A 13,110-nucleotide genomic window follows, 5' to 3' on the forward strand; every position below is an offset into this window, starting at 1 on the left:
CAGGAAAGTAACAAATATGTTTATGCAATGAATATAACAAAGGATTACATACAGAGATGAAAACAATAGTAAATATTAATAAATTATAAGGTGATTTCATTTTGGAGTCATTTACGAAATATTGTTTCAATTCAAACAACAAAAACTGACATTAATTGCGTATGTGAGCACCCCTCAACTGCATACCAAGTTTACAGCATGTAAACTTAGCTTTAAATGCTTTTTATGAGGGGATCAACCGCCACAGAGTCAAGTAATCTCCATTTCTCTTGAGATAGTTTCCAGCTCTATGAGAGTGGCTGCGGGTGGGAAACGTGTACATACAGCAGGGCCAAGGGCATCCCCGAGATTTTCAATGGGATTGACGTCGGATAAGTACACCAGCCAGTCCATATGCGCAATACCCTCACTCTCCAGGTAGTCGTCAATGATGTCGGCTCTATGTGCAAGCATATTAACGTCCATTAAAACGAAAGCAGGACCCGACTGCTGCAGCGTACAACCTCACAGTAGGGTCTAGGAATTCATCACGATATTGTATAACCGTCACAGAGTTCCGTCTGTAGATGTGCAGGTCGGTGCTATACCCCAACGAAATCCCTGCCCAGACCATGATACTTCTACCCCGGAATGCGTGATGTTTGGTGATATTCTGAGGCCAATTACGTGTGCCTTATTTTCTCCAGACCTTTACACGCTTGTCATCGGGTTGCAGAGCAAATCTTGGCTCATCTGTGAACATAACATTGCCCCAATCAGACACAGTCCACCTGACATGTTGGTGGCACCACTTTAATCATGCCCTTCTGAATTGGATGAAGAGAGGAACACAAACTTGTGGTACCCGGGCATACATCCCACTCATGTGTAGCCTTTGGCATATAGTAGTGGCAGATATCATCATCAAATAGCTGCTGCAACCATAGATGTCACACGTGTGGAGGTCGCTTGTTGGTTCCGCTTCGCTACAACAATATATGGATCTTTCACAGGGTTCGTAATCCATGGGCGGCCGAGCACAGGTCTTCGGACAACTGTCAGGCTCTTTAGAAATTGTTTTCATGATCGTGAAATGAAGGAGTGGACGCCAAAGAAAAGAGCTACATCTGTGATTGATTGTCCTGCTTCAATGCGTCCAACAGCACTCCATCGCTCAGAATCTTCCATTCATCTTCTGGAAGCCATACAAACATGTCTGTCTTGAAAACAAATCCTACTAAAGTTCTAGACACCTTTTATCAGCACTTACAAGCAGCTCCTGCAACCCTTCACAATGTGACCTTCTTATACGACTTCCTTTTTTGTATATTTCTCAACACCATACCATGATTTGCTGTTACTTTAATTATTTGCATACTTCTAACTACCTCTGTAGCAAATTGCAGTCTCTTTAATTAGGATTGCATTCCAGAAATTTAGTTTCTTCTCCATGCTTAACTTTTGGCAGTGAGTGTATATACAGATTATGCAGGGAAAAAGAATATCCTGGTTTAAAAAATTTATGTTTCATAAAGTGTTGCACTTAGCACTATAAATGACATATCAAGATAAACTGAAAGTTTTTGTAATGTACGTAACTACTTAAACATGCGCATTCTGCACTAGCGCAGCCAGAAGTTCTTTCCGGAAGGTGTTTTTTGGTCACAACAATCTTTGTAAGTATATTAACTACTATATTACGATCGTCAACAATGTTAAAACTGTTGTATAATATATTCAGACATAATTGGTCTTGCCATTTAAACAACCCTCTATTGTTATCATAAATATATATGTATCAATTTTCTCATTGTTTGTCTCACTGTCCGGTAGATGGCGCCATGAGTAGGCATCAACTGTGTTTTTTCTGTGGGATATAAGAAGTAAGATCACAGAGGGTTTGTGTGGTATTTGGTGTGTGGCTATCTTGTAACATGGTGCTTTCTTTTCCTAATGTCCGAATGGGTGTATTATATAGAATATTCACCTTACAGGTATGAAGTTAAATGTTCATCCATCCTGTTTTGCAACATACATTGTAATTTCTTTAACTTACCAACTATTTTAGACTTTTAAATAAAAGCTTTTTATAGCAGAAGTATCTTTCCTTGTAATGTGTAACATTCACTCTGCTTAGTGTTAGACAGTATTAGAATACGTCAGATATCTTCGCTAATGGCGTTTGATATTCTGTACATAACATTTGGTTATGGGCAGTTATCATGCTAGTTCTAGTATTTAATTGTATAAGTAAGGAAGAATATTTTTGAATGACCTTCATTATTATCGCTAGTATTTTGAGTAAAAGTGAAAATATCATTTGTTTTCCACTTAAACATACACCTATTCGGACTTTGAGGAAAATTGCACAAGATGGCTGCCAAGAATGAAACGATGTATGAAGATGGAGAGGCCATGTTTTATCCCCATATAAAAGTTTTATTTCAATAGTAATAGTTATTTCTCACAATTTTTTGAGAAACATTGAAATTTTAATGAGGAATTTTTCGGAAATTTAAAAAAAAATAGAAATTGAACTTTAAATTTTTTTTTTGCTGGACTTGTCTATTATTTTCCAAATTGAAATATGGCACTAATTCAGCCTGCAATTGAAAAGCTGAGTGCAAATAACTACGCAAGTTGGGCAAGAGACATTAAATTCGTACTTATTGAAAGAGGAGTATTTACGACTATTAATACCGACACTCCTAAAATAAATAAAGAGACAAATATTACGGCTAAAGAAGTTGATGATTTTATATCTAAATCGCAGACTGCACTTGCTCTCATCTATTTGAGCATTACTCCATCATACAGACAAATCATTGAGTCATGTGAAACAGCGAAGGAAGCCTGGATTCTACTGAAGACACATTACAAACCAGATAATCGGTCCAGACATATGCAGCTCTTCTCTGAACTATTAGTTTGCCGTCTACAACCTGAAGAGAAAATTGACTTATTTTCGTCAAGAATATGTCACATTGCCGAACAGCTGAAATCCATTAAGCAACCAGTTCCTGAAATTTACTTGACCTTTCAACTACTAAGACATCTGCCTGATGCATTCGAGCCAATCGTCCAAGCTATTCTCAGATGGGATGATACTAAGTTTAACTACAGAGATGTGCTCCTTGAGCTGATTTCTGAGGAATGCCGCCTACTCCTTAGAGAACAGGACAGGACCGCCAATTTTCTTCCAGAGGTCCAGTACACCAAGAGGAGGATGAGATGCTACAGATGTGGACGATGGGGACACAGTAAACAGCAGTGCCGTGTTCTGACAAAAGCCAGGAGTGACGACTCATCTTCAACAGAAGCTGACCGTACTACAGGTACAGACAAGAATCTAAACAAGAAGAGTAGAAATAAGAGTTTCAAAACCAAGAACAGGTCCAAGAAATCTTCCAAAGGGCATTTCGACTCCAGAAGTTCTTCCGATGAACATTCCGACTCCAGAGATTTTTCCAGTAAAACAGGTACTCTTTCACTTTTTACACAGGCTAGCTATACAAGCAGCAAACAAACCCAGAATGCATTTGTGTTTGATTCGGCTTCTTCTCATCATTTTGTAAAAGATAAATCTTTTTTTGTGGACTTTACTCCAATAAAAGAAGAAATGTCAGTAGCTGTAAAAGGTAATACTTTTCCAATTGAAGGTAAAGGAACTGTAAAATTGAAAATAGGTCATCAAATTTTTAAATTTACAAATGTCATGTATTGTCCAAAATTGCGTAGAAACCTGATTTCTGGTCCTCAACTTGATGTTAAAGGAGCAGAATTTGCAGGTGGTAAGGGTAAGGTAAAAGTAACTCGGCAAGGTCAATATCTTTTTTCAGCCACACTAGATAATGGTGTTTATTAGGTTTATCCAAAGGTTCTTAAGAATATCCCTAAAAAGGTTCATTTCGAAGCCTCTGTTGTTGAAAATAATGAAATGCATAAATGGCATAAACGTTTTTCTCATGTTAGTCCTGAATTGATTGTAAATACATGTAATCACGAATGTGTCAAAGGTCTTCCTAAACTTAAAAGTAAGAATTTTTTTTGTGAAACATGTCAAATTAACAAGCAAAGGAGAGTATCCTTTAAATCTTTAGGGGAGGTTACAACTAAAAAACCACTGTCTCTTCTTGCAATGGACATTTGGGGACCTTCCAGAACTGTAGGTAAATAGGGGGGAAGATATTTTTTGAGCATAATTGATGATTTCTCACGTAAAACAGCAGTTTACCCCATACGTAGTAAAAGTAATGCATTTAGAATTTTCAAACAACATATAGCTAGAGCTGAGAGGTTTCTAAATAAAAAAGTAAAGAAAATTAGAACTGATAATGGTCGCGAGTTTGACAATGAACAGTTTACACAATTTTGTATGGAAAAGGGTATCAAACATGAATTTACAAACACATATAGTCCAGAAATGAACGGAATTTCTGAACACTTTAATCAAACTATTATAAATGGTGTTCGTACAATTTTAGATGAAAGTGGGTTAGATAGAAGTTTTTGGCCCGAAGCGGCATTGTATTTTTCTTATACATGGAACAGATTATGTCACAAAAACCAAACTAAAACTCCTTTTGAATTGTATGGAGGAAGACAACCCTCAGTAAAGCATTTAAAACCCTGGGGGGTACCTGTGTTTATGGGAATTCCAAAACAACACCGGGGTAAATTTGATGCAAAAGCAAAGAAAGGTGTATTTGTCGGCTATGCATTCAGAACCAAAGGTTATCGCATATGGCTTCCTAAAGAAGACAAAATTGTTGAGACTGTTAATGTATCTTTTAAGGAATCTTTACCTGACACAGAGTAATAGTGGAGCAGTGCTGGGTTCCAAATGTAATAATGAATCTGATAGTTATGATTCTAATAATAAGTCAGAGGTTGAGTCAAATGACAGGTATTATATTACTTCTCCTCTTAGGTACAGTAAATCACCTTCGGATGAAGTATTAAAATCCAAAACAAGTGAAAGTACAACCCCTTGTACAAGTTTAAGGAGGGTTACCTGGGAACAAGAAGCAAAACCTCGACCAGATGGAACACGTACTGATATATATTACTATGAACATGGGGAAAGGGAAAGATTAAGATCACACAAGAATGTTGAGTCATATTGCAAACGAAACAATACTTTATATGAAAAAGAACTGTTTGATTTCAAAGGTAGTAATACAAGCCAAGGTATTGTCTCAAATATTCAATCTGAATATTGTCACTCAGACATTTCAGACATTGATGGTGATTCAATCTTATCTAGTTCAGATTCTCCTTCTGCTAGCAGTTCAGCATGACTAGGGGAGGTCACAGTTCCCAGAACTTATAAGCAAGCAATAAAATCTTTCCAAAAAGACAGGTGGTATCAAGCAATGAAAGATGAGTTAGAAATTTTTGACAAGAGACAGGTCTGGGAATTGGTAAAATTACCGGAGAAAGTCATTCCATTAGGATGCAGATGGGTTTACTCTATTAAGAGAAATGACCAAGGGGAGATTGCTCAATATAAGGCAAGATTATGTGCACAGGGCTTTAAACAAGTACAAGGCAAGTCTTTTGATCTCTCTTTTAGCCCCGTTGTCAATATAAGTATCATTCGCTTCTTTTTCTCTCTACTTGTGTCATGTAAAGTTTGGACTCATTTGCAATGTGATGTGAAGTCGGCTTATTTGTATGCCCCTTTATCTGAAGAAATTTATCTTGTTCAACCACGCGGGATTTTGTGTAAAGGGAAAGGAGGATTATGTTTACAGATTAAAAAAGGCATTGTATGGTCTCCATCAATCTGGAAGAGTCTGGTATTTTGAAATCAACAAAATTTTAACAGAATTAGGTTTTTGAAAAGTATAATTGTGTATATATATTCAAAAGTGATGTCATATTACTACTTTATGTAGATGATATTGTCTTATTTGGTAGATCTGAGAAACATATTAACAAGGTTCTAAATTTGTTGAAAAAAACATTTTGATTTAAAAATACTTGGTCAAACTAAAAAGTTATTGGGAGTTGAATTCGAGGAAAATGATAATTCTATCTTAATTCATCAATTAAGTTACATAAATGAAATATATGATAAGTATCAAGAGTATAATCCTCCTATCTCTTCTCTCCCTATAGCCAAGGGTTCTGTTTTTTCCAAATCTCAATCTCCTCAATCACAAGATGAAATTAATGAAATGCAAAATTACCCTTATAGAAATCTTTTAGGCTGTTTATCTTTTCTGGCAAGCCGTACAAGACCAGATATTTCATACGCTGTAAATGTTTTCAGCTATTTCCAGAACAATTCTGGAATGGTTTCATTGGTCAGGTCTGTTAAAATTATTAGGTTATGTTTATTTAACTAAGAATCTGAAATTAAATTTGACTTTTACAAACATTCATATAATTACATACAGTGATGCTGATTTTGCATCTAATCGTGATGATCGTACATCAATGGGAGGACAACTTATACTATTGGGTAAAGCCCCTATAATGCGGCGTACTTCTAAGCAAAAAAGTATTTGCTTGTCTACAATGGAATCAGAATTTGTCTCTATGACTGATGCTGTTAAAGAACTAATATGGTTTGATCGCATATTAAATGAATGAATAGATAGAAAAGTTATCAGTGACCGTAAAGTTCAATCTTGCCTGTATGTAGACAATTTAGCCACTATTGATTTTGTTAAATCTCTGATAGAGAACCATCGTACAAAGCATATAGATGTCAAACTTTTCTTTGTTCGTGATTTGTTCTTTAAAGATATTTTCAGCATAAAATATGTAAAAAGTAAAAATAATCTTGCTGATGCTTTTACCAAACCTCTTACCAAAGGTGACTCAGAACAAATTTTTGAGTGATATTTTTTGAAATGACATGAAGTACAATGTTTTTTTTTTTTTTTTTTTGATATTTTAAGTGTTTATTACATATTGAATCTCACTTTGATACATTAATACCCTGATTTTGTATTAAATTGATTATCCATAATCTTTTTTCATCCAGTTTGATACTTAGTAAACCAATTTAATTTCCCGCCTGATTGTTTCAACTGTGCTTAGTTTGGCCTACTCCTTCTGGCTTGAGCAGCCTCGGGAAACGTTTCGTAGGGGTGTGTTTTATTGTAAATGCCAGAAAGTCATTGGGTGTGGGATTATCCAAGTATCAATGTTACATGAGGGGCCTTGCGCGGGCATGTTATTTTTAATTTTGTAAGACCCTATTTTGATAATTGGCAATGTCACTAGGTCCCGGTTTAACAGTATTATTGCTGGCTCTGAATTTTTTTTTTTAATTGTCATAGTATCAATATGTTTATACAAATACATTAGTGTTTTTACAATCAAATATGTATTAAAATAATTTTTGAAGTATTAATGAAAGTCATGTTTTTCATGTATATGTGTTTGAACGCAGGGATATCATGAATTCTCTTATCATGGAAAAGTAGCTAAACATAGTGCAATATTTAAGTATTGAAAAAAAAAAGGTCTTGGTCATGATTGTCCTTTATGAAACATAATAGTCTTTCTATTTACAGATCTTATATAAGTTATTTTAGGACTTGTCTATATGAACTTTTTTCAGAAAAAATGCTATTTTTGCAGAAAGAAGACGTTTGTAAAATGTTTCAGATCTTTCATATGTTTATCTTGATGTTACTTGGATTTTTTTTTTCCATGGTAGTATTTGGAGTTTAGTGTTATACAAGTTGTTGGTAACTTATTTTTATATGGTTAGCAGGAATTAACCAGTTATAATTATTTACAGTTAAAGAAATATATATATAGTTTTAGTATTGTTATATTTATATGTTATCATAATTGTTATATATTATGTTAAGTTTTTTATCTTTCATGTATCTGTATTAAATGTAATCAGGGTTGGATTGTTCGAAACAGTTTGTATAGCTTATGAATAGTATGAATAGTTTTTTTAAAGTGTCAAGAGGGGGAGGCCATGTTGTATAATATATTCAGACATAATTGGTCTTGCCATTTAAACAACCCTCTATTGTTATCATAAATACATACGTATCAATTTTCTCATTGTTTGTCCTCACTGTCCGGTGTAGATGGCGCCATGAGTAGGCATCAACTGTGTTTTTTCTGTGGGATATAAGAAGTAAGATCACAGATGGTTTGTGTGGTATTTGGTGTGTGGCTCTCTTGTAACATGGTGCTTTCTTTTCCTAATGTCCGAATGGGTGTATTATATAGAATATTCACCTTACAGGTATGAAGTTAAATGTTCATCCATCCTGTTTTGCAACGTACATTGTAATTTCTTTAACTTACCAACTATTTTAGACTTTTAAATAAAAAGCTTTTTATAGCAGAAGTATCTTTCCTTGTAATGTGTAATATTCACTCTGCTTAGTGTTAGACAGTATTAAAATATGTCAGATATCTTCGCTAATGGCGTTTGATATTCTGTACATAACAAAAACAAAGACCTCTTTGGGGTTTTTTGTGCCCCCCCCCCCCCCCTACTTTGCTGCGCCATTGACGTTCCACAACGCTGAATTGTCTCTGCAGATGATGATGATTTACCCTTTATGCTTTGCCTGGCCAAATCTCAAAACCTAACCCCATGTGTTTTTTTATAAGGTTTCGTCAAAGACAGTGTTTACACACCGTCATTGCCTATAACATTGCAAGAACTGAAAGATCACATGTGTGTAGCATTACAAAAAATTGACAGTGAAACACAGAAATGTATGTTATAGATCTGTGTCGCATTACAAAGGCACACACATTGAACATTTATGAGTGAAAAAAAACTTTGAGTTTATCTTTATTTTTATGTACATTTATAGCGCTAAGTATAATAGTTTATGAAATATAAATTTTTAAAACTGGGATATTCTTTTATCCTAACCTTGTATTATAATATGTTAATATTTAATGGCACTTAGCATCAAAACCAACTGAGTCAACATTTTAATATTTCACAAGAGAGGCAAAAAACATTCATGTATCGAGCTGTTTTTCTTAGAAACTTTTTTGGTAACATTTTTCAATCTGCTGGCTCTGAATGTGTTCTAATTCGCATTGTAGAATGATAGAACCCCACCAGGAAGTATCAATTTGCAGAAAAAAAAAACTTCTAGAAATTCAATGATTGAGGTGGTTTTGATGCTAAAAGCCTGATTTGTTTCTTCTTCAATTTACTAGTTTTTATTTTTAGTTTTATGAATCACTTATGAAAGAAAATATTACTATGAAGCAGTTAAAGACGAATTGTGTTGAAATGGATCTAATTATCAATGAACGTAATTATATGCTTGAAAAGATAGAAACTTTAAATTCAGAACTCCAAATTGCAAGAGCTGAAGTTGAAAAGTAAGTCTGTAGTTTGAAATATACCATTTGTTTTGTTTATTTTAAAATAGGGGAATGTGGGGCAAAGTGTAATGATTGAGATAACTGACTTTTTTTGAAAGGAATGAATCGGAAATTTGTTTTGAAAATTACAGTGCATAAAAAAGGAACATTGTATTTTATACTAAAACTTGCATTGAAACTATATGTTTTATTTTTGGCAGTAAATTTGAATTTTCAAAAAAAAAAGTGGAAATTTTTCACTTTTTTTTTCATGGTGCAAAGTGAAAAATAAATAATTTTCGAATGAAATATTTTGTATTCAATCATAAAACATATTTTTGATCAAGAGAATGAGTAAATAAAAGGTTAAATGAATAAATGAAAAGGTAATATAACAATAAACGAATAATTAAATGTATAAATCAATTAATATATAAGGATAATTAAATGAGCCGCTAAAAGAATGGATGAATATAAAAATTAGTGAATAAATGAATAAATAAGTGAATTAATAAATAAAGAAATGTAAATGAATTATTTAATAAATAAAACGGTAAGTGATTGATATCAAACCAGCTGCGTTGCCTGGATTTAAAAAAAAAACACTATGCAAAATTTCCCTTCCAAACAATGACGACAGATATTGAAATACTTTTGAGAAATTAAAATGCGAAAGGCGGATTTTAAGAGTGTAACCATGGAAACATGAAATAAAATAAGTTTAAGAAATTAAATGCAAAATAAGCAAAGACAATGGATTCTCTCTCTCAAAAGGCGTAGCCATAGAAACGTGAAAATAAAATGGTTAACAACTTAAATGAAGATGACATTTTCGGAACTTGACTTAAAAACGCTTGTTACTTTTTTCTTTGGACATAGAAGCTCAGTTTTTCGACTATAGGGTCAAAGATATATCTGGAGTAAAAAATGTAGCTTTTCCAATGGTGTCAAAAAGAAAACTATGGGACAATTCATTCTCCTTTTATTGATAAATTTAATGAAGAATGTAGTGCACAAATTTCAGCTAAGCCTTAAAAAATTCGTGCTAAAAACGTAAATAACTCCCGTTGTAAGTAGGTTAGAGCATTGAAACAAATTGCCTAGAATGCGGAAAATTCTACTCTTTTCAACTATATATAATATTAATATGTGCAAGTAATTTTTCGCCCCTATATTTGGGAAATTATGTGAAAATTGGACCTAAATTGGAATAAAAAAAAGAACTATTCATCGAATTTTTTCCGAAATGGTCCGCAAACCTTTTCAGAACTTAAAGGAACAACTAGTGGAAATTTCAGGGAAATCGGCTGGGTAGTTCTTAAATTTTGTGAGTTCAAACACACGGACGCTTTTTGGAGACTTCATTTTATACTATGCAGAGATGATTAAGTGAGTATATGAAACAAACTATTTCACTTTGCCCCGCATGTACTTGACTAATTGTACAATTCATTCAAAATACAAATAAGCTTCATATTAAATAAATCAATACTGCATTGAATATTAGGAGGCCTCAAATAATATTTAAAATGTTAACAACAAGAACTTTATCATTTTATAGTAATATAAATAATTTTTGACTTACAACAAAATATTACAATATGAGTATCAATTTTTGAAAATTGCCTGTATTATCATATGCTTTAAGAGTCATTTTAACTTCCTTTTTAAAAATGGAAGTATTGTATTCGCGAAAAAAATTTCACTCAAAATTCGACCTTAATTTCCATTTTGCTCACCCCTGAATGAATGTTGAGTTCTTTTTTTCAACCCGACCACATGTTGATATATGCCTAGGAACGCACAGACACCCGAAATATCAATTTTGACGATCCCCGAGTTAATTACAGCGAGTTTTCTCGTGACGTCTGTATGTACTTATGTATGTGCGCATGTGTGTCGCATAACTCAAGAACGGAATGTCCTAGAAAGTTGAAATTTAGTATGTAGACTCTTCTTGGGGTCTAGTTGTACACCTTCCTTTTTGGTTGTATTTGGATGCTCCAAAGGGGGTCTTTTGCCCCTTTTTGGAGGGAAATTATTGTTAATTTCAATGTAAACTCAAGTGGTGTTATAATTTGGCAGACACTTGGCGATGTATCACCAGACTTTTGGTCGCCAAGTTTTGTCGCCAACTTGGCGAGAAATTTGGCGATTTTTTGAAAAAAAAATTTTTAAATCTGGTTTTAATTTGGCCACTGTTGGTGATATTTAGAGAGTAAACTATTTAATCACATTAAAACTGCCAATAATGAGAAAATTACATTAAATTAGAGTAAAAGGAAGTCATGTGATGCACACATCAGCTCGTTTTTTAAAGCTGGACACTTTTGATAGTTGATGTCTTCAATTTTGGTAAAAATTTCAGGATGTGTTGGTACTATGATAAGAAAAAGTGAAGTTTCTTTTTTTAAAAAAACTGATTTGTTTGTATTTCTTTTCTTAAAAGTAATTAAAACTTGTACAAAACAGCATCCTCTCTTCCCCACCTTCCCCATACATTTCTGTTCTGTGTGTAGATTTTTGATTTTTCACTCCTGTATCTATAAGTAGGTTGGTCTTAGGTTTCTGGTAGAATAAATGGAAAATTAGTACATTGTACTCTTTCAGTTAATGTTAAATTTTTAATTTTTTGAATAAAATGCTTTTGGTGCTTCAACTTTGTAATCAAGCTAAAATGTTATTGCTATATCTCATTTGAAATTTTTTCTTTGTGTTCTACTAGTGTTCATTCTATAGTCTGCTGAACAATGTATAAAATATTTTAAGTGGTCTTTGTGCATTCTGTATATTTTTAAAGCATTTTTGTATTAATATTACTCTTTCCTGTACATTATACATCATAATAATTTAAAACAGATTATTGCAATTACAATTTTATTTGAAAATAAATTTCACTATTCTTAGAGAAAATATTTAAAACTTAATTTGTAAGGTTATACAGTGGTTGAAGTAGTCCTATATATCCTATATTTCCTATATTTTCAAAAAAAGCATCAAAATTGTCCTATATTTCCTATATTTTTCAAAAATGTCCTACATTTCCTATATTCCCGTTTCATACCATATATATCTTTTAAATAGAACGGTAAATAAACTTTCTGACATCGGATGTTTTGCTGAAAGTACGTCCCCAAACGAATTTCAAATGAAAAAAACTCAACTGACTAAATTCTGAAACAGGCTTCTTCTCTCATTGGCTACAGCAATGTGACGTCACTCTATAGTGGGTGGAGTTTTGAGAACTAATGCTGAAGTTTGTTTTAGAATTTTGCATTTGGGGGGGGGGGGGGGGGGCAACAGCCGTTTGTTTTGTTTTCCATCATGGTTTTTGTTGGTATATTTTTGCGTTCAGTGCATTTCCTGATCGGAATGTTCTAATTTTCTTTTTTTAATCTTTTCTTTTTGTGGAATTTTGGGATCGTGGAATGGTTAGTTCCTTATGATGTTCAAACGTAGTTTATTGTAATAAGTGAAATTAATGGCAAAATTGCATCGCTTAACAACATTTCGTGTGGAGTTGTTGAACCAGGAGGACATTAATTCTACAAATTTTGGTGCATGGTTCACTAAAAGAAAAGATGATTTTGCCGCTTTTTGCCATTTTTGCAACTGTTCAGTGCCCATAAGCAATAGTGGATTTTCGCAATTGAAGCAGCATGCTAAAACATTCAAGCATAAAAAAAACTCTGAAAAATATCAGAAGGATCCTTCTCAAGCTCTGTTTGTTATTAATACAAGTGGTAAAGGGTTCAGTTTAGATATAAAATCTAAGAGCAGTGCAATTAGTACTTGGGTCATGAGTGAGGAAGA

General features: G+C 33.4%; 1 protein-coding gene across 1 annotated transcript in view; it reads left to right on the forward strand.

Annotated features, from left to right (window-relative positions):
• LOC129220550 (JNK-interacting protein 3-like) overlaps positions 1 to 13,110 on the forward strand; it is a 34,258-nt gene that overhangs the window by 16,163 nt on the left and 4,985 nt on the right. The window contains exon 5 of the mRNA XM_054854980.1: positions 9,161 to 9,315. Coding sequence (XP_054710955.1) covers positions 9,161 to 9,315 — 155 coding nt within the window. The remainder of the gene's footprint in view (positions 1 to 9,160; positions 9,316 to 13,110) is intronic.

The sequence above is a fragment of the Uloborus diversus genome, chromosome 4, assembly GCF_026930045.1.
Source record: "Uloborus diversus isolate 005 chromosome 4, Udiv.v.3.1, whole genome shotgun sequence".
Taxonomy (NCBI): domain Eukaryota; kingdom Metazoa; phylum Arthropoda; class Arachnida; order Araneae; family Uloboridae; genus Uloborus; species Uloborus diversus.